A 20,853-nucleotide genomic window follows, 5' to 3' on the forward strand; every position below is an offset into this window, starting at 1 on the left:
ACACAGTTGGCTTTGTCTCCCAGCTCTGGGAATAAACAAGGCATTCTTGATTCTTATTAAAGCGAAACCTTTTTGCTCATTTATAAATCCTTCAATTACCTCGTTCACTTTTTTTTGCGTTTTCGTGGACCTCGACTTCGTCTTGGCCCATAAAAACGCAAAAAGGAGAACTTGCCAATATCCAGCCATCTTGACCCTACACTCGGTCAATAACGCGTAAACTGTTCATTAATGCGTTTTTCGTTATATATATAAAACACATTTGGTACAAAACAAATGTGCCTAGTTTAGATAACTGCTACCTTGCACGGCAAGAGACTACCAAAAACCATACTGGAAATAAAAACTGTCCCATCGATGTAAAAGATAGCAGATTGTTTTAATACCTCTTCATTTCACACTACCGCAATAATACACTTGATAATTGTTGGTCATTGGACACAGTACGACCACATTTTGAATATGCCCAGCCAATTTCCCAATTTGATCAGAGGTCAAGTCTGAACCTTTCACCAAAACATTTTGGATATTTTTGCAAAAGTAATTCAAATAGAATGTTATTGATCATTGAATCATTTGCAAGATAGAACTCATATCTCAAAGTGCTCTTCTTGCCTCAATTTGCCAGATGAAACACTTTTTGAGAATCCCCCTATAAATCATAGCATGCACTACAAATACAGCTGTTTGCAGAAAGGTTGTCGGAAAAATGCACACGACAATCTCGGGTATTTGGTAATCAATAAATTTTAATCAATGAAATAAAGAAATGAGAACCAAGGAACTGATGAACAGTGGACAAATACTGACATGCGTGTAAATACCAGACGAACAAAACAATAGAATATTACGTTGTAAACATTTTTCTTGGGGAAAAAAAAATTCATGAAACCCGCTGTGCCTCTTCCTTACAGTGCTGTTTTCCTTGAAATCCTGAGATCAAGAAATTGGAACCACTAAAATAACAAATTCTCAGTCGCAAATTCATTACATTTGCTTACTAAGCGCAACATATTGTGCTTCTCTCTTCAAGTGAAAGACAAAATCAAATAATCGACTCCAGGCGGTCAAGTAGGCTTTTTTATAATGTATTCTTCAAAAACATACCTTTTTCTCCTTTCTTCTTTCCTTTTCCGATTTTGAAAATGGGAAGGGTTTGATCAATCCAGAATACAGTTTATCTGTATTTTGGTACCTGTATTCTCTCGAAGCAGTTGTAATAGTAACCATCCATTTAGTCATAGCTGATAGGTAAATTAAATTTAACAAGACGATCCAAGATCGTAAGTCGGGCTACAGGTAGACGTGCTGTTATGAGTGTTGACCATTCAGGGTACGCAGTGGTTCTAAAAAGAAAGACTAAGAGGTACTAAGGTCCTGGTTTGTGGAGCGTGGCAGAAAATTTTTTTCATCCCTGAGAGACACCAATTCTACAACAACGCACTAGCTGTCACATATTTTTGGTGCAGTACCCTAAAAGGTATCACAAAAGTTGCTGCTGTGGACCTTTTGAGACTTAACAGCCCAAGAGCCTTCAAACCCACCTTTTTTAACCCCTAAAAGGCGCGACGTGCACCCCAGTCCTTTCTATTAAAGGAGTCTCCCCTTCCCAAGGGTGATAACTACACGCCAATTGATACATGTGTAAAAAAATATATCATGAAATTGTAATCGTAATGGTCTGAAAGCAAGGAAGTAGAGTTCATCGTGAAAACATTGTAAACTTTATCTGAAAAACAAGTTGATTACTGACTTTTTAAATAGCACGTTCTGATAGTGTTCTTAGTATCTTATTAGACAAAGTATTTTAATTTATTAGAACTTTAACTTGAAATGTGTATATTGTATAGTGTGTAGAGATAACATTTATTATATGATTAATTCTTAAATAGGCATGTTTATATGGTTTTTAGTTGCATTGTCACCGAAAAGCCCCACCAGGGCAGTGTCAATAAATTATTGTATTGTATACACAGCATATACCTAATAAGGACCTTCCCTGATTTTCTCTTTGAATTAATTAATGCAGATATCAATAGTTGGGATTGTCTCACTCTTTTGCTGTTGTCTAACTTTGAATTTGATTTCGTTTCTAGGATTTATCTGTTGCAGTCTTTCATTTTTGGGAGCAGGTTCCAAATTATCATAACTATATTTTCATCTGTGCTTTTGCATTTGTCTGATTTGATGAAGGTCCATGTTAGATGTGTAAGACAAAAATTGCATTTCGTAGTGAATAATACCTGTTTTAAGTTTCTTTGTAACAATGTTAGAAATAGCTTGTGCTAATGATGGTATACCACTTATTTTTATTTGTTGTATTGCAGGTTTACAAATATCTTCATCGGTCAATAAGAAGAACAGGTACTTTGCTCTGACTGTGTTGAAAAATACAAGTAATACCTAACAGTAACTTGTAAGCCATAATAAAAACCCTGTATTCCCCTGTAGTTGTTGAAAATTAAGTTTTCCAACTTACTTTTTTGTATTGTTTAAACCACTGGACAACATACCATAGCTATGAGCTTTAATTTGGACTGATATCTCAACTCCACAAATATCAAGACTCGTGTATAAATCTGCCCTTTTTAGATGCCTGTTGATGCCCACGTTACGAGAGAATTTATTTCCTCAGTCAGCTATGCAGCATAGGGTTATGGAGTTCTAATAACTACAAGACCTTGCGACTGAGCAGCTGTGTTCTTCTCTCAAACTGTTCACTGCAGTTATTTCATATGTACTTATCTGCACTCCTCTGAGTTCATAATTGTCATTGAGGGAGTCTATAGTCAGGAATTACTGTACTAAGCCCTGAATAGATGGTACTTCTAATAGTACACATGTACCTGAGAGATGGCTTCTACCATATTTGTCTCTTGTATGAGAATCAAATATCTTATAACTCCCATTATGAATACAATAGATACTGACACTGTTTACATTCCATTGTCAGAAAAAATGAAGAGTTATCTTGTGACATGAGTGATTCAAAACCCCTTTCTGTAGACATACTGTACTCATATTCTTCAATTATTGAATCACAATAATGTAGATTACCAGTGTAGCTTTCACTTTACTTAAGTAAGTAGTAAGTATAAGTATAACTTTATTTAAACACGAAACATTGATGAGCAAAAAGATTCTCGTTAGAAAAATGTACGTGTATGCTAGCTAATTTAATTAGAAACTATGATATGATAAATGAATACATACTTTGAGAAAATATTGCAGATTAAGGGCTAATAAAATCTATTATTGAAATAACGCAGAAGGCGTAAATCAAGCGCAGAAGGTGCATTTGCAATTTACTTCGGTATCCAAATTTAACTTAGTTAACTGATTTTCAAAGATAGTAATGCTCTTGGTCTCCCTGGCATCTTGAGGAAGGCTGTTCCACAGCCGAAAACCAATATAAGTGAAGGACCGATGCCCAAAACGAGATTTGGGAGCCGGCTGATTCATACGGGATCCATTACCCCTAAGGTTATATCTACACTGTTGGATTTTAAATAACTTGTTGATATAAATTGCTCCTTCATTATGATTTCCCTTGAATATAAAAACTAGGGATTGAGACAATCGTCTCTGTTTGATAGATTCAAGATTAAGCTGACTTAATAACTCGGCATACTCAATTGATTTAGGAAATTTAAATAATATTCTAAGTATATAAAAATGTGTACGTTCAATTTTATCAGATAAGGTCCTTGACAGCCCAACAAAAAGAGGAGAACAATAATCCAAATGAGGAAGTATATAGGCCTTACATGTTCTCATAGCAGTTAAGCTAGTAATTAAGCTGGTAATTTTTCTCAGACAAAGCAATCATTGACAGTAATTCTGTTTGCATTAAATACAACTGCCCTTTACATCATGACATTGTTGAATACAATTGATTACCCATCTCCAAAATTTGTACCAGGTATCCTTGATCTTATTATAAATCAGAGCAATCAAACTCAGCAACACATTGTTTTCCAGCATTTTCATCAAAGTACATAATATCACCTTAATATGGTGCCTTGATTGTTAGAATAGGATCAATACCATGTATAGGAGACCCACAATTTGATTCAATGTCATTGCAAGCATTCAGTGTGGCACAATGACCTCTGCGGCTCCCATTCTTGTACACACTTGTTAAGGTATTACAGCTATACAAAGATAGATATTTGCTCAAAGAGTCTCTACAACTCAACAATTTTTTATTCAGTGTTGACTGTTTAGAATGCCATTTCTTTCTCATCTTTTGTACAAACTGAATACTGTCATTACTGCTCCTTTTTCTGAGTCTGCATTAATTTTGACGTACCAACACATTTTTGATGAGATAGGAATGTTTTTAAGAATTCCCCCGCGCATAAGTTTCTTTATTTATTTCTTTTTACGCGAAAGCTTTTCTAGTTTTTTTTACTGGCATTCTGCTATGCGCACGATCGAATCGTCTTCGCACGTGGTACTCACACTGTTAATATCCTCCTGACAACGATTAACAAACACCGCAGAATGAGATCTGAATTCTTTTGCATATTTTATTTCTTTTGCAACATCATTTTGTTGTGCACACAACGCTGATTCGTCACACTTTTGTTCTATGCATGGCGCTACTTTGTCCAAATTATACATCATCACATTCATCTGACACAGCGTTATTTGGTACCAAACAAACATTCCTGCATAACAAAAACGTGAATTTAACATTCGCACAAAAGCGACATAACTAATGCACGAACAGAAAAATAAAAGCGGATAATATATTCTATTTGAGCAGAAACATAACAAATGTAAGCTTTATAATCACGATAAAGGTCACATAAATATAGCAATTACGATTATCCTCACTCTGATGAAAGTCCGACACTGCATCTTTGTTGTCGGTTCCCAGAGTTTGATCCCGAGGCACCTTGTATTTATCAACAAATGTTCTCCTGTCACTCTGTCCACATTTTCTGTTCACTGATAACTCATTTGATTTCTGGTTTGATCTAAAGAGAGCTTCGCTAAATCGTTTGATTCTTTTGCTATTTTAAGTTCACGAAACGACCGGTTCTAAATATACGCTCATTACACACGCCATCTTTTAAAGTGGGTCTACCGCGAACGGTGTGTGGGTCTGTATGTTTGAGCGTAGAAAAGATGACAAAAATTGTTAACACATTCGACATATCCGCCATCTTTGAAATCGTGGAAAAAAAATGTTGGGCCTTTATTGTTACGTGTCTGCGGTATTCCCCATTGCACGTGACGGAGTTTTGTGGAGAAACCCGACGGTAAACCTATAGTCGGTCGCCCGACTAAAAATGCAGCTTAAAATGTTTGCTCTAAGGCTGGTAAATTCCATCGTGCTAATTAATAATGATAGATTCACGTGAAGCCAAATTCAGTTAAGTAAAGATTTCAAAGGACACATGCCCTTTTGGTAAAATGTTATATCCTGCCTTGACAAGGCAAAAGTAGTTTATTCTTGCGGGTAGAGTACATGCGTTCTAGTAATATGAAACGTTACTGAAGCAGTAGGCAATTACGTTGTGTACATCCATAAAAAAATAACAATGACAATTACAACAACTGATGGCAACTAAGAAGCATCACATTTGTTGATCCGCAATAGTCCAATAATGCCTTACGAGTCAATTGAACTTCTTGAAAATACATTGATTTCATAGCCTCTACGGTTATACCCCTAAAAATGAAGAACTCCCTTCGTGTCACTTGTTATTTAAAAAAAGCGCAAGGGAAAAGTTCCAAAAGGCAAAGAGTCGCGAAATACAATTGGTTTCCAAAAACAGGGAACCATTAGATTTAAATATAGGGCAGTTTTTATAAATGACTCAGTCATAGCCTGATTTCGCATTTGGGCTGATCCCCAAACTGTAATAAACTTTGATAGTGATTCTGAGAGGTTATCATTTACATCTTTCACTTAACACTTTCTTAGTAGCTCTTGCAAACAAGTTTTCCTCTCCATTAAGTAAACAAACCCTAAAATAAGGCTCCATTTGAAATAGATTTTATAAATTAGCTACCACGGTGCTCATTTATTAAGTTATTTTAATAACATAAACAAATTATGTTATCCTACACACCTCAGAACATGGAACAGTCACTCACCGTACACATGAACAGGAATCGTTCCACTACTTCCTGTTCCATACGTGTTGTTGGCCACACATTTGTAAATGAACACTCTCTTAGCTGACATGTTCCTGTTCCACATTCCTGAAGTGCTTTTGTCCAATATAGCAATGCCATTCTCAAACAGCTGGTATGACGTCACAGGTGGATTAGCATCAGCTGCACAGTTAAGGCTTGTAACACCATTCTGATATGCTGTGTAGTGGACAGCAGATGTTTTGAACTGGGTAATCTCTGGTTTGACTGGGAGAGGAATATGAAAAGGTCACTATAACATTCATGAGAAAATAATTCATCGACTTATATCCTGTTACTTAACAGCAACAGCAAAAAAAATATATTTTCGTCTAACTCCAAATCTACTATAATTCTAAGTTAGTTTAAACTATTTTAAGAGCATAATGAGACTCCATTCTTACAAAGTTAAACTGTTTATTTATTTAAATTCTGCATATTTTATCTTGCAAAGTGGCTATTTCTGGAGTAGCTCAATCACCAAGTTAAGTGTGCATGTTTTCCAATTTCATAAACTTTATTAGGCAATAATGTCAACTGATTATGTGTCACTCATGATGTATGATGCTCCATTGTGATATTGATCCTCTTTTCTTTTGAAAATGATCAAAAAAAACTCATATCTGTTGTGCCTCTCATAGGATTTAAAGTAAATAAATGTTATAATTATGTTTTAGTTCAGTTTTAACTCAAAACCAGATTTTCAAGAACCTTTCCAAAGACTTTTGAGGAAGAAAAAAACACATTCCTCCAAGGTTAAAAAAAAAAAACAGCGACTTAGTCAAACAGCTTATTTAGACTTGAAGAAGAATTTCTGTCGGGTGATTTTAAACTCCATGCTTGGTTTTGACAGAATAATCTGATATAACTCAGTAAGAAGTTTAAAGTTAGTTTTCCCATATCTAATCAGAAATGATCCAAGAAGTCTTTTTTCTCATAACTTTTTTTTTTCGATGTGATTATAAGTATGACATCAGGTACGATATAGATAATCACATTTCAATTGTGTTCCTCAAATTTTATAGTTTTTCCCCCAAAAAAGTAACACTAATTTGTTATTGTGAGCAATCACCACAAATGGGTTGGCATTTATAGTTTTCACTTAACCTTCCTATAGGCACTTCCAAAATCGCAGACATTACTTTCAGAATCAGTTTTAAAACTCTCATCTGGCGATTGATCTGGGTATTGTACAGGACTTTAATTTTTCATTGATCAACAAAGTATTGTCCACTAGCACGTTCCGTGGATTACAATTGATATTTTCAATTGACTGATCTTTGTGAAAGAAATGGTGCAAAAGAACAGAATCACAAACGTTAGATATGAAAATAAAAAATAAACATCAACCACATCCTGTGGAATGAAGTTGCTTAAAAATTTCTTTTCGAGTATGCAGTATGCTGGCCTTTAGTTTGTCTATATTTTAACATCATGAGTCTATATTTTAACATCATGAGTCAATTAATGCTATGGATGTTGTTAAGCTCTGAGAATGTTTGTCAGGCCTGTACGGGATTCGAACCACTGACCTCTGCGATACTTTTTTTCAGGTCTGATTTTCGCTATTGCATAAATAGCGCTATCTACTGCGAGGATCGTGCATCATACGTATCTAATACCGCAGTTCAAAATATATGAACTTCATATATTCATTGTATCTGATTTATCATCACGGGTTTATTACGAATCAACTTAACGGCTTGCTCCCAGTTGGCTTGTTAGCTCAATTGGTAGAGCGCTGCACTAGTATCGCAGAGGTCAGTGGTTCGAATCCCATTCAGGCCTGATTTTTTTCAGGTCTGATTTTCGCTATTGCATAAATAGCGCTATCTACTGCGAGGATCGTGCATCATACGTATCTAATACCGCAGTTCAAAATATATGAACTTCATATATTCATTGTATCTGATTTATCATCACGGGTTTATTACGAATCAACTTAACGGCTTGCTCCCAGTTGGCTTGTTAGCTCAATTGGTAGAGCGCTGCACTAGTATCGCAGAGGTCAGTGGTTCGAATCCCATTCAGGCCTGATTCTTTTTCAGGTCCGATTTTCGCTATTGCATAAATAGCGCTCTCTACTGCGAGGATCGTGCATCATACGTAGAGTTGAATGTAATAATGACATTGCCTAGAAGAGCTAAGAAGCAGAACACAAAACAACAAGAGGCTATAAAAAAAAGATTAGGGAAAGGATCAGAAGTCAGAGTAAAGGCGAAACAGAGACAAAATAAAAGAGGATTGAAATATGAGAAGAATACCAAGTATGGTTGGGAAAATAATAAAATAGATAGGGTGGGCTAGACCTGAGGATGAATGTATATTAACAACGCGCCATTTGAAATCACTACTACAAACAAAGAATCTTAGCTGAGTTAAGAACAAAACTTGAAACTTTTAGTTACAAATATTAAAACTCACGGAAATTGGTTGGGTTGGAAACTGTTCGCAAATTAAAACAACTAAGTCAAGAAAAAGGTAATTCTTTTGATACCATAGCTAATAATATTCCAGCTAATGTCGTGCCGTAAGTCATTTCTGAATACCTCAGGACTGTTAACATAACCGATGTTGAGGCCGAAATAGATTTAATTTTAGATCGACCGCAAATTCTTAACACACCTTCCAACAATCAGACTAGATCACCTGTTCCGGGCTTCACCGGTTTTTTAGGCGTTAGATGAAGGAGAGGGTCACAAAAGTGCCGCGCATTCTAGAAGAGTTATCCAGCCGTGCTGAAGGAAAAATGCGCAGGCCTTATCACAGAATTAATAATGCATTTTTGAAAACAATTTTCTAGCTGACCCTTGCTACAGGTTTTTGTTGTTAAAAAATTATCATTTCGAGGAAGACTTGCAAATGTCGCAAAGCGCCGGTCTAATCAAACTGCTAAAGTGGCGCGGCACATTGTTCCGGATTTTTTTAAATTTCTGGTTTGCTTGCAGAGATAAAATGTGTCAGCCTTCTTAATTACTGAGGCTGTGCAAAGGAAGACAAATAAGCAGTTGCTGCAAAGAATTATTTCTTTTTAACCAAGTGCGAGGGCCGTACAGAGCATTATTGGCCCAAAATCGTGGAAGTAAGGAGCGAGCGCAGCGAGGCCCGTAGAAAAAAGATCGGGGCCAATATTTCCCAATGCAGCTCAAGCAAGCAATGTTACCAAGTGTTTTATCATGGCATTCGGGAAAACGTCTTTAATTTTATTTTTTCGGCTTTCGCGAAGAAAAATATACGGCTTAAGATCACTTCCGTGGAAGTAGTCCGTATGGCAAGGTCCAGACCGAGTAAGAACTAATCAGAAAGCTTGCATTAACCTCAAGACTGTCGAGCCATCTAGTAAGTTGTTAGAGCCTTCAAGCTCGAGGTATTTCCGTCAATAGCATATTTTCTCACGGAGCTATTTAGTGAGGAAATACATGTCCTTGCAACTTTTTACCTCGTGCTCGAGTTTTTCTGCTAAAAGTTCATTGTAGAGAAAGAGTCACACATAATTTCTAGTTTGTGCGTTTGGTTTGTTTTTTAGGTGTGGTTGTTGACTCAATCGAATCAGTTTTGCTTAGCTTACTAATTGACATTCCTTTTTTAGATTTTGACGTTCAAAAATTGCTCAATCGGTATCACAACCTTGTTCCCAGAGCCTTTTCCCTCAGGTGGGGGTGGCCCCACCCCCAGCTCCACCCATAAATAAGGGAAAAGGCCCTGGGAACGAGGTTGTCGGTATCAGTGACGTTGTATACTGACAAATCGCAGCTTCAACATCCGGGGCAACTCACAGGCTTTTGATTGTCGTCCCTTTAACCTTACCTGGGTGGGGTAGGGAATTTGAACCGGAAGTATCAAGTATTTTCACAGTAATATTTGTGGTTTCAAGTTTCAATAGGGAGGTACTTAAAGCGAATGGCTCAGAAAATAGAGTCTATAAAGTCTAGGTTTTGGAGCTTGAATAGTCAAATGAATCGCTGATCGTACCTTTTACAAAAGATGTGACAATGAAATGAGGGTTTCAATGAAAAGATGGCTTTCACGGCTAACGGTTACACTTTTTGGCCATTTTTATACGGCTAATGCTAATTTTTTTTACGGTTACAGGTTTTAGGACTCACGGTGAAAATTTATCTGTTTTTACGCCTAACGGCTAATTTTTGCCGTTTTACGGCTAACAGTTAACCTCATTGAGAACCGCTAAGATCTAGCACCTGGGCAGGACATTTGAACATGATTTTGACCCAAGGGAGCTGGAACGAACCTTCAAAACTTAAAATTCCTGAGGGGAGGCGATGTTGAAGCTTTGATAATCGCACCATTTTTTCTTCAAGTGTAATAGTTTCAGTATCCCCCCACCTAACGATGTCATATCTTTGATAATCGCCGAGAAAAACCGTGCCACAGTGTCTTCTTCCACTCGCAACTAAATCGAATGATTTTCCCTTAAAAATAATTACCATAGGGGTTTTCAAAGGGGTGGGGGTGAATCCTCCTACAGTCGTATCTCTGCGTTTCAGAGGTGCTTGAATACGGAAACAAAAACAGACGCCCTCCGCTAGCTTACGGAATGTGTTATTGTAAACAATTCCGCCACGGGAAATGGATGAGGATTTTTAAAACGAGAGAAGAGATAAAAACCAATCTGCCGTGGTTAGCTACGCAAGGCTAGCTTACTGCACTGATTTCCTGATCGAACACGATGCTAACTTTTAAAATGTGCTTGGAATTCCGGATTTAATTACGGGGCGCCTAATTGGATTATCAAACAACAACAAACATATGAAACATATGTGTGAACTGCGGTTATGAGACGTATATGAGCACGATCCTTCGCAGTAAAGCACTATTTGAGCAATAGTGAAAATCAGACCTGAAAAAAATTTCAGGCCTGTACGGGATTCGAACCACTGACCTCTGCGATACTAGTGCAGCATGTCGTGACGTAAATGACGATGTTGCAATTTTCACAAAGTTCAGCCTGGTTTTTCCGTGCGGAAATGAAAAGCCCCAAACTAATTTTTATATATTCGAAAACAACACTATACTTAATATGGGCTTAATCTGAACCGATTATGAGTTATACCTCATGGAGGAAATGATAGTTGCAAATTTGCTACGAAATGCGATATTTGGATTTTGAAATATTGGTGATTTAAAAGCGTTCCCGCTGAACTTAGAATTAAGTGAAATTGTCCCGTTAAGCCAAATCTCAATCCCTCCTATACAAATTTTTCAGAATGATACGAGCCTGCTTTCTTTTGCGCTTTTCATGAGCAAAGTTCATTTGCCTCTACTTGGGGCATTGATTTCCGGTGTTTTACGGCTACCGACGCTCGTTTCAGTTTTTGTGAATTTTCTAGGATTAAGAGGCAAGTTTGGGAAAAAAAAATCTTTCCACGTTTCTAAGTTCACTAATAGGTAAAATATAAAGGTTTTCAATTTTTCGATCATGTGCCACATTTTTCGATTGTCACTCGGTCAATTCAAGCATTGGCTCTTACAATAACTAAATGGTCACCTATCCGTCATTGAAAATTCAATCGCTAACCTCAGCCTAGAGTACCCGGTAGACTTGTTCTGGATAAACTACTTAACTGAGGTTCACAATCAATCGCCCAGATTACTACTCCTCAGTTTGTGGAATGGTAAAAATTAATGGTTAAGTCCACAAAATCAAACAATGGAGCAAAATCCAATGACAGCTAGAGATTGGTTATCCGGTCCTTTTATAATATTTTCACTCTGTTGAATTGTCTTGATCGGTGATCTAGAAGATACAGTCTACAGTTGAGGTAACCTGATTTACTAGCTGTCCTTTATTGATTTACGGGTAGTCACCAAAAAAAAAAAAAAAAGTGGAAATTTACCAAGCATACAAACACAGTACATACAGAACACATTGATAGCCTCGGTCTTAGAGTTTTTTCCACATCTATTACTTGCTTCACATGTGTACTTTTCAGCATCATTTCTGCTAATGCTGGTGAAATTTAATAGGGTCGTAGTATGGTGCTCGTCATTGATAACTTTGATCCAAGAAACACTTGGCGCAGGAACCCCAGATACCTCACAACTCAGGTTATATGGGAAACCTTCAATTGCAGTATTTGGAGAGATAACTACACTGTCCACAGATGGAGAATCTGTAATTAAATTGATAAATGATTTTAATTTGGAAATTTTGTTATTAGACACCAAATATCCACAGATTGCAAATCCTGCTACTCTGATTTTCTATACAACTTAAATTAAGGCTTTTATCTCCTTTTATAGAAAATAAGCATGGGAAAATAATTATCTTATTCTGGTAGGGTGCGGGTTGTGCTTGCGTAGTACCACTTGGCCTCTTGCCTTTTCAATTTTAGCTTTGCACTCACATTTCTGGAATTTCTGGGTAAAGCTTTTTAGAGTCTGTAGGAAGTAAGGTTCTCGTGCTTCTAGACACCAACCCCTGCAACGGTATACTTTCCATAGACTCTTTTGGTGTGTTTCTTTGGTCCAGCAGGGTCTTTGTTGTCGTTGAGAGCATTTTTCAACTTGACATTATTCACAGCGGATGTTCGGAAGCGAAACGGGAAATCCAAACAAACACTTTAATTCTAACACTGTAAACTCTAGACTCACGGTAAACGACAACGACCATTAAACAAAAACTGCTACTCGATAAACTAAAAACTTTTCAACTCCCTCTAATAAAATCGCACACGTCAAAATTAAAAGGTCCGTGTGATTTGCTTACGATATTATTAGCCTACGTAGTCCCAAAGCACGCGCACGCGAGTCGCACGCGCACAAGTTCGTTAACGTCTTCTTAACATCCCCCCCTCCCCACGCTGGGAGGTAGTCCGAGTGTGTTTCCAACTAAGCAATTAACAGTTAATTCCAAGCGGAACCAGTTTGTTACTCGGTCTCATGACAGTCTTGACACCACACGCAACTTCAGCTACACGAGTGTGGCCATCTCGTCCAGGATACACTTCAACAATCCGTCCTAATGGCCAATGTCCTCTTGGGGAATCGGCTGGATTACAAGGACTTCATCCTCAACTTTTAGGTCTCGACACTCTGAAGTCCATTTCGGTCGACTTTTAAGGGCTGGAATAACTTCCTTGAGCCTTCTCCTCCACACTCGTAAATAAATGTCTTGAACCTTTCGCCATCGTTGACGCGGATGCAAAGTAGTGGTTTCAACGGCCTCAGTAGCGAACTTTCCTCCCATTTGGCCGTGCAAGAAATGGGACATTGTCTCGTGGATCTGACTACTGATAAGTCGACGGACGGAAATTAAGAAGAGACACCACCCCTGCGAACACGGTGATTAACTCCTCGTCGTTCACGTCCCGTTCTCCAACAACGGCGTAAGTGGCTTTTTTAGCAGCTTTCACGATTACTCCATGGGCTCCTCCAAAATGTGGGGCAGCTGGTGGATTGAATCTCCATATCACTCCAAGTTCGACTGTCTTGGTCTGCAGATGTTTTCGGTCTAACTGACGGATTACCTTCTTTAACCCGCTCACTGCACCCACGAAATTTGTGCCTCTATCGCTCGTCACTTCTTTAGGAACTCCACGACGACTGTTAAAACGTGCGAAGGCGCTTAGGAACGTGTTGGTATCCAGTTCCCAGGCCATCTCTAAATGCACTGCTCGCGTTTCCAAGCAAGTAAAAAGGCACAGCCACCTTTTCTGTCGTGGTTTTTCGCGTCTCTGAACAGCATAGAAAGGACCTGCAAAATCTACGGCTGTCTGGGCGAAGGGTCTGAGGCTGAAACGGAGCCTCATTTGCGGGAGTGGGGCCATAATCTGACAAACTGGCTTGCTTCGTCTTCTCTTACATTCGTTACATTCACGATCCCACTCGCGAATCTCCTCGCGTGCGGCGATAATCCAAAATCTCTCACTCAACTGGCAGAGTGAAGTTTACTCCATCAACATGATTTCCTCTCTCATGATAGTGCTTCACAAAAAGTTTCGTCACCCAGTGTCCACGCGGTAGAATGATTGGAAATCTGGTATCATATGGAAGAAAACCTGTGAACTTTAATCGGCCATCACTGTGGATAACTCCATCGTCGTCGATACACGGGTTAAACTTTATCAACTGGCTTTTCTTTGGTATCGGCTTCCCTGAGCTCAAAGCTGTGTACTCGTCACAAAAAGTGTTCCGTTGTGCCAACTGCACTATTTCTCCTTCAGCATCCTTTAATTCTTCGGTCAACAGTTCCATACTTTCATTCCTATTGTTTCTGTTGCACATGTTTTGTAGTACTCTTCTCACTCTCGCGTGTACTCGAACCAAACGTGTCCAACTGAAAAACCGTTTCAGATCTAGTCTCCACTCTTTTAGCGTGTTGCTCTGTTTCGGTGCGGTTCCTTTCTGAAGATTATACGTCATGAGGGTTGAATATGCATTCATGTCTTCTTTCCTTTTCGAGTTTCTCATCTCTGGCATTTCCCTATGTCTGTCCGGGACTTTCATCTTTGACCACTTACTGAAATCATCTGTCAGCCTAGTCAGGACATTTTGGCTAATTCTGAAGGCGCGACACCTCTTGTACATAAATCGGCTGGATTCTCTTTGGTAGAGACATGCTGCCACTGCTACGGCTCAGTAAACATCTGTATTTCACCAATTCGGTTGGCTACGAACGATTGGAAGTCCTTGCCGCGTCCTCGAATCCACCATAGAACATTTGTACTGTCAGAGTAAAAAGGTCACGCTTTGCATTGGTACTTCTAAGGCTGTCAGCAACGACTGTGTTAAGAGCAAGCTCAAAACCACACACATGAGTTCCAGTCTGGGTACTGTCATCGGGTTCAATGGCGCTACTTTACTCTTTGCTGCCATCAGGTGACTGGTTACATTATCGTTATCGTATCCGCAGCGGATATAGACTACTGTACCATAAGCTTGTTGAGAAGCATCGACAAAAGTGACAATGTGCTTCGACTTAACAGGCTCTGGACTTCGCAGACACCGAGGAATCGTCACCTCGTGCAGATTTTTCAATTGCTCGAACCAAGTCCCGATTTTGTTGGCTATTTCATCTTGAACTTCGTCGTCCTAGTCGTAACCTCGCATCCACAATTCCTGAAGTAGAATCTTTGCCCCAATTATCTACGGGCATACGAATCCCAGTGGGTTAAAAATCGTTGCTACTTTACGCAGGACGTTTCGCTTTGTTGTCTGAAATTCCGGGGAAACCGGAGAAGCGGTAACGGTAAACAGTTCTTCAATATTGCTCCACGAAATTCCCAGTGTCTTTGTTATCGGGTCTTGACCGCTGTTAATCATAATCTCTGTGGTGCGTTCTTCTGATGGAATCGCCCCAATAACTTTCGGTGAATTAGAGATCCATTTCCTGGCTTGCATGCCGGCGACTCCCCATAATGCCTTAAACTGACGGTATAGCTCCACTCCTTTACCATCGTTTTTAACGCTGTCAATAGAATCGTCCATATAAGTTGATTTAAGGACGGTCTCAGCGGCAAGGGGATAACGGTCTTGGTTTCTTCGAGCGTTTCCCTGCGCAACGAACTGCGACTCCATAGGGGCTGAATTCTTCCCAAAAACTGCATGGTTAAACTCGAATACATCTGGCTCTCGGTTAGGGTCAAGATCTCTCCACAACAGTCGGAAGTGGGATCGGTCCTGCTCTTCAATCTTTATCTGAAGGTACATTTCTTTGATGTCGCAGGCGATGCCAAAAGGGTTTCGACGGAAAGGGACGAGGACTTTGAAAATATCTTGCAGTAATTTCTGCCCAGGATGAATCATGTCATTTAAAAAAGTACCATTACATTTGGCGGCACAGTCAAATACGATTCGTACTTTGTTGTCGATTTATTCATTCTCACGACCGGAAAATGCGGCAAATACCATACGTTAGCTGGCAGCTGTTCCTTTGAGGGAACCTTTCGTAAATATCCTTTACCAACATAGGCCTGGATGGTTGCTTGATATTCTTCGGCGACACGGCTGTTCTTCTTCATATTTCTTTCGGTGCTTCGTAGTCGAGACAGTGCCATAGGTTTAGTGTCTGGGAGATCGGGTTTGTTTTCTTTCCATGGAACGACTACACGATACCTTCCATTTTTGTACTTTAGGGAATCTTTCACTTCGCTTAAAGCTAGTCTTTCTTCTTCGGTGAATACGAGTCTGTCATCGCGGTCTGTGCCAGACTTCTCAATTTCCCAGAATCTCTTTAAGCTCATGTCGAAATTACAACAGGACTCTTTTCTCTCGCTCCAAATTGGCTCACTAGTGAACAAGGAACGAATAACATGGGATCGTGTCCTCGCGGTTTCGCTTTCGTCAGGCGCACCTATACAACTCCACCCAAGTGGTCCGAGGCGGGCGATAGGTCCACCAAGTTTTCCTCGGAGATCAAAATGTGAATAATGGAGTTCAGCGTTATCAATGCCAATCAAAAGATCTACAAGTCCATCATCTTCGGGCTTTGGAAAACTGCACTGGGTCAGGTGAGGCCATTTATCCTGATGTTTGTTCCAGTTCACAGCTCGGTAACTACCTGTGACTTTCTGAGGACATGTTTTTACCCCGACTTTCTTTGACAACCTGCCATCTACACTTTCGATTTCAATTTGTAATGGCATGGACTGAAAAGTTTCGACATGACCTTGAACTTTTTCGAAAGGCTCTTGCAGTCCTAGTACCCCAGCAACCTCTTCATTTAGGAAAGTTTCGTTCGATGCGTCGTCTAGAATGGCGTTTTTACTTTTTTTTATTTTTAAATGACGTCCAAATAAGGAGAGAAAAGATCTTAACCTCCTGACATCATGCTTTAAACCTTTGCGTAACACTAAGACTTTGCCACATTATCTAAAAATCATAAAACACTCCAAAAAAAACACAACAACAAAACTCGAACTGCGCCAAACATCTCCATTACACTAAATCGGGACTTTCCAAGATAAGGCATCGAACCTTTATAACAATTTACTAAAATTGATTAAAACCTACAAAGATTATGAACCCTTTCAAGATAATTTTCATGCAGTTTTTGAAAGGTTGTTTTGAAAGTAGGGCTATGATATTCACTTCCAGATAGATCATTAAATCATTTAATGTCTCTGTCAATTGAATAGTTTCACAAGATGATTTTACTTTGCCTTGTATTTAATCAACTGCAAGTGTTTTGATAGGTTAATCAAAAAGAGAGCTATGGTATTCACTACCACGTCAATGTATAAGTCAGACATTTAATGCAATCTGATCATTATAATGATAAGATTTTTCCTGGTATTAATCAAACTGTGCAAGAGAAGATGCGGCAGTGACAATTTCTTGTGACACTAAATAAAGACATGGACAGTGTTAATTAAACTCAGGCTGCTGATGTCATGATTTTACGAATCAACAGACTATGTTACATGTATTTGAAATGCTGTTTACAACGCACTCTATTTCTTTTTACTTGTTATGACATCCTTTCAACTTATCTCGTAGACGACTGTCAGCATCACAAACCTTCTTGTCAGTTTCCAGGTCCTGTTCTCTCAAGCCTTGCATAAAGGATTTCACACGTGTTCGACACAGCTTTTTTAAAAGTTCTTGAGACGCTGCTCCAACGATGGCCTGATCGTAACCAGAAATCCCAATGGATTTCAGCGAGCTTACAAAACTGTCAAACAGTTCCCCGCTACCATAAACACTGGCGAAAACGGCGTTCAAAAAGGAAGATAGATTTTATCTGAAAAACCGGCTAACAGTAAACTTTCGAATGTGATTATGTGCCTTGCGAACAAATTCGATCATTTCGTCCTTCATAAAATGGAGTTCACCTTCATTTAAATGGGCACTGATTTCTCGTGGCAAGCTTTTCGTTCTGTCTCGTCTCATTTTCTGAATAATTTCAAGCTCCTTCTTTAAATTTTCTCTGTGTGCATCTGTTACTTTCATGGTTCCCTTTTTGTGATTAACAGTATTTCTTCACACCTTTTCCATTCGGTAAATTGCAGCTCAACCGAATCTGTGTAGGATAACATCGTTCTCAGCGCATAACTGCGGTTCTGGTGTTGAACTGTTCGATGCAATTTTACTTTTCTTTTCCGTCTTTGATGCCTTTTACTCTTCGTCGCTTTCGTCGTCCTCGTCAGCAGATGCAAAGCTTTCACCTGAGCTCGCGCTCGCACTCGCGCTATCCTCGATCTCATTTTCGAAGCTCGAAATTTCAACATCTTCCTCAAAAGAGCTCGCATCCCTACTTCCTTTTGATTCGATATCACTTTCATCGGTTTGAGCTACGTACAGCATGGACCAGTTTTCTCTAAGTGGAAGGCAATTTTTTCCCACTCTTTTCATAATCATAGTTTTCAGATTCATCGACAAACTTGGAGTCTACTACAGACACCATTTTCTCAAAACAGACCAGCAAAGCGGTCATTGCGTCATTACAATTGACCAATCAGGTGTCTTTCCTAAAATAGCCTCGCAGCTTGACTACGAGCTAAAAGTAGGTTTAAAAAGATTATCGTAGGAAGAGGCCCATGTATGGGGGATGTGTTCCCTCACCCTCATAGTCTCTTGTTACAGCTCAATAACCATATTGAGAAAACCTCAAAGCAGAACCTTTAGTAATAAATGAACCAATAAATTGTTTCCAACCAAACAAAAAGGGTTAAGGAGAACTATATCTGTAATTGTTGAATAGCCAAATAAACTTATAGTTTCATTGGTGGATTGTAATTGTTTATGTTCTACTAAGTTACATAACATTTGGGCAGCACTCCTTTACCTCTTAGGTACACTCCAAGTTTTAATTTCATTACGTGTTATTTGAGGTTAGAACATTATCTTTATGTTAAATTTTGACCGAAATCTTTTGGATCATACTGCAAGCAACTATCAAGCTGTTATGAGTCCTGGTACCTAGTTCATTTTCAAAATTACTGCTGTTAACTGAATCAGCGAGGAATTCAAAGTAATGTTTCTTGATAGTTAGTTTACAGTTAGTTCACCATAACGTGTTAACACGTTATGTTTTTGTTAAGGTATGACTGGCAAACAGTTGAATTCGATAAAGAATACTGTTATTTCTGAAAAAAAAAAAACCTGCTTAATTCACTGTGAACTTCCCTTAAAGAACACTTTTATCGGGACCCGGCGCGCTTGAATTAATACTTATCGAACCTACTCTCTAAAGAACTCTCCTCAAGTATAGAAATTGAAATACAAATATCAACCATTCACATTAGTGTAAGTACGTAGGACATATTCCCGGGCCAGACGCATGTACGCATTGCGGACCTATTTTTGTCTGTCTGTGTGTGTGTGTGTGTGTGTGTGTGTGTGTGTGTGTGTGTGTGTGTGTGTCTATGTGTCTGTGTATTGGTGTGTGTCTATTGGTGTGTGTGTATTGGTGCGTGTGTATTGGTGTGTGTGTATGTGTGTTTGTGTGTGCGTGCGTGCGTGCATGTGTGTGTGCGTATGTGTGTGTGTGTGTGTGTGTGTGTGTGTGTGTGTGTGTGTGTGTGTGTGTGTGTGTGTGTGTGCGTGCCAGCCAATGATTAAATTCTCAGCTGGGAGATATGCAGTAGGTTTAATTTTTTTGTCCGTTCCTCTTAATGTTTGAAAATTTATAAATGGCATCTCCTTTTCATCCTTGTAAAAAGGTTTCACACATGTATTTATTTAAAACCCTATTCATGAAGTCATAGTTTCAATGGATTTAAAACTTTATTCTACACAGGACACCTTGACTGGAACATACTACAACAGATAGTTTTTTCGTTCTCATAAATTTCACCATGTCTTAAAAAGGCCAATTTAGCTATATTGTTATGATTGAAAGGTACCTATGCTTTCAAAGATAAAAATAGTTAATGTGATGAAAATCTGTCATATTCATGAAACGATCACATGCACAATGGGTAAATTGTGAGAAACGATTTTATGAGATACATAATTCGTAATTCTTATTGTAAACAATACTCCGGTAAATTTTCGACTCATCCTCGGGGTAAAAACCTGTGAAGCTCATGAGTGATGTAAAACAAAGACAACAAAACTTTATAAACAATAGCGTACAGCAAAACAATACCTCATAAACAAAGAAAACCTCGTATATGAGCACGATCCTTCGCAGTAAAGCACTATTTGAGCAATAGTGAAAATCAGACCTGAAAAAAATTTCAGGCCTGTACGGGATTCAAACCACTGACCTCTGCGATACTAGTGCAGCGCTCTACCAATTGAGCTAACAAGCCAACTGGGAGCAGGCCATCAAATTAATTCGATATAAACCCGTAGATGATAAATCAAACTACGGGTTTATATCGAATTAATTTGAGTTTGATTTATACGATTTTACGAAGTTTACTGTTACCTAGGTCTCTACCTCATATACACCAAACCAGCTTTCCTGGCACGCTTTTAAACATATGGAAGGTTGACTATTTTATACAGTTTTTCAGGTGGCCAATTTACATTATCAATTCAGTGAATAAAACTAAATCACCTTTAATATTTACTCGAAAAGCATTGTCTAAGAAGATCATTGCTAGCTTTTACCTTACCTAAAACTGTAACATTTACTTCGTGATCAGCAAGAAGAGTCCCATCGAATTGTAGACTGTACTCAATCTTGTATGTTCTTTCATCTTCTGTCTGGACATTGTTGATGAGTAATGTGGCTTGATATTTTCTATCAATCATAATATGTGGAGCTCTGGGCTCAGCGTAAGTAGGTGCCCC

The 20,853-nt window shown here is 38.7% G+C and overlaps 1 protein-coding gene and 1 long non-coding RNA gene across 2 annotated transcripts; both read right to left on the bottom strand.

The window, feature by feature from the left end:
• Positions 1-4,514: 4,514 nt before the first annotated feature.
• On the bottom strand, positions 4,515-5,389 carry LOC148726879 (uncharacterized). Its single transcript, XR_015989798.1, has 2 exons — positions 4,843-5,389; positions 4,515-4,673 (listed from the first exon to the last, which is right to left on the bottom strand). It is a non-coding gene; the product is annotated as an uncharacterized LOC148726879 (long non-coding RNA).
• Positions 5,390-13,397: 8,008 nt separating this feature from the next.
• On the bottom strand, positions 13,398-13,937 carry LOC148726880 (uncharacterized). Its single transcript, XM_088726397.1, has one exon. It carries the CDS (start codon positions 13,935-13,937, stop codon positions 13,398-13,400), a length of 540 nt encoding a protein of 179 aa, XP_088582523.1.
• Between the last annotated feature and the right edge of the window lie 6,916 nt (positions 13,938-20,853).

Source organism: Stylophora pistillata, chromosome 7 (assembly GCF_964205215.1).
Source record: "Stylophora pistillata chromosome 7, jaStyPist1.2, whole genome shotgun sequence".
Lineage (NCBI taxonomy): Eukaryota > Metazoa > Cnidaria > Anthozoa > Scleractinia > Pocilloporidae > Stylophora > Stylophora pistillata.

Excerpts from the sequence above, each read along its gene's own strand:
- LOC148726880 (XM_088726397.1), bottom strand. The coding sequence starts at position 13,937 with ATGGCCCCACTCCCGCAAATGAGGCTCCGTTTCAGCCTCAGACCCTTC.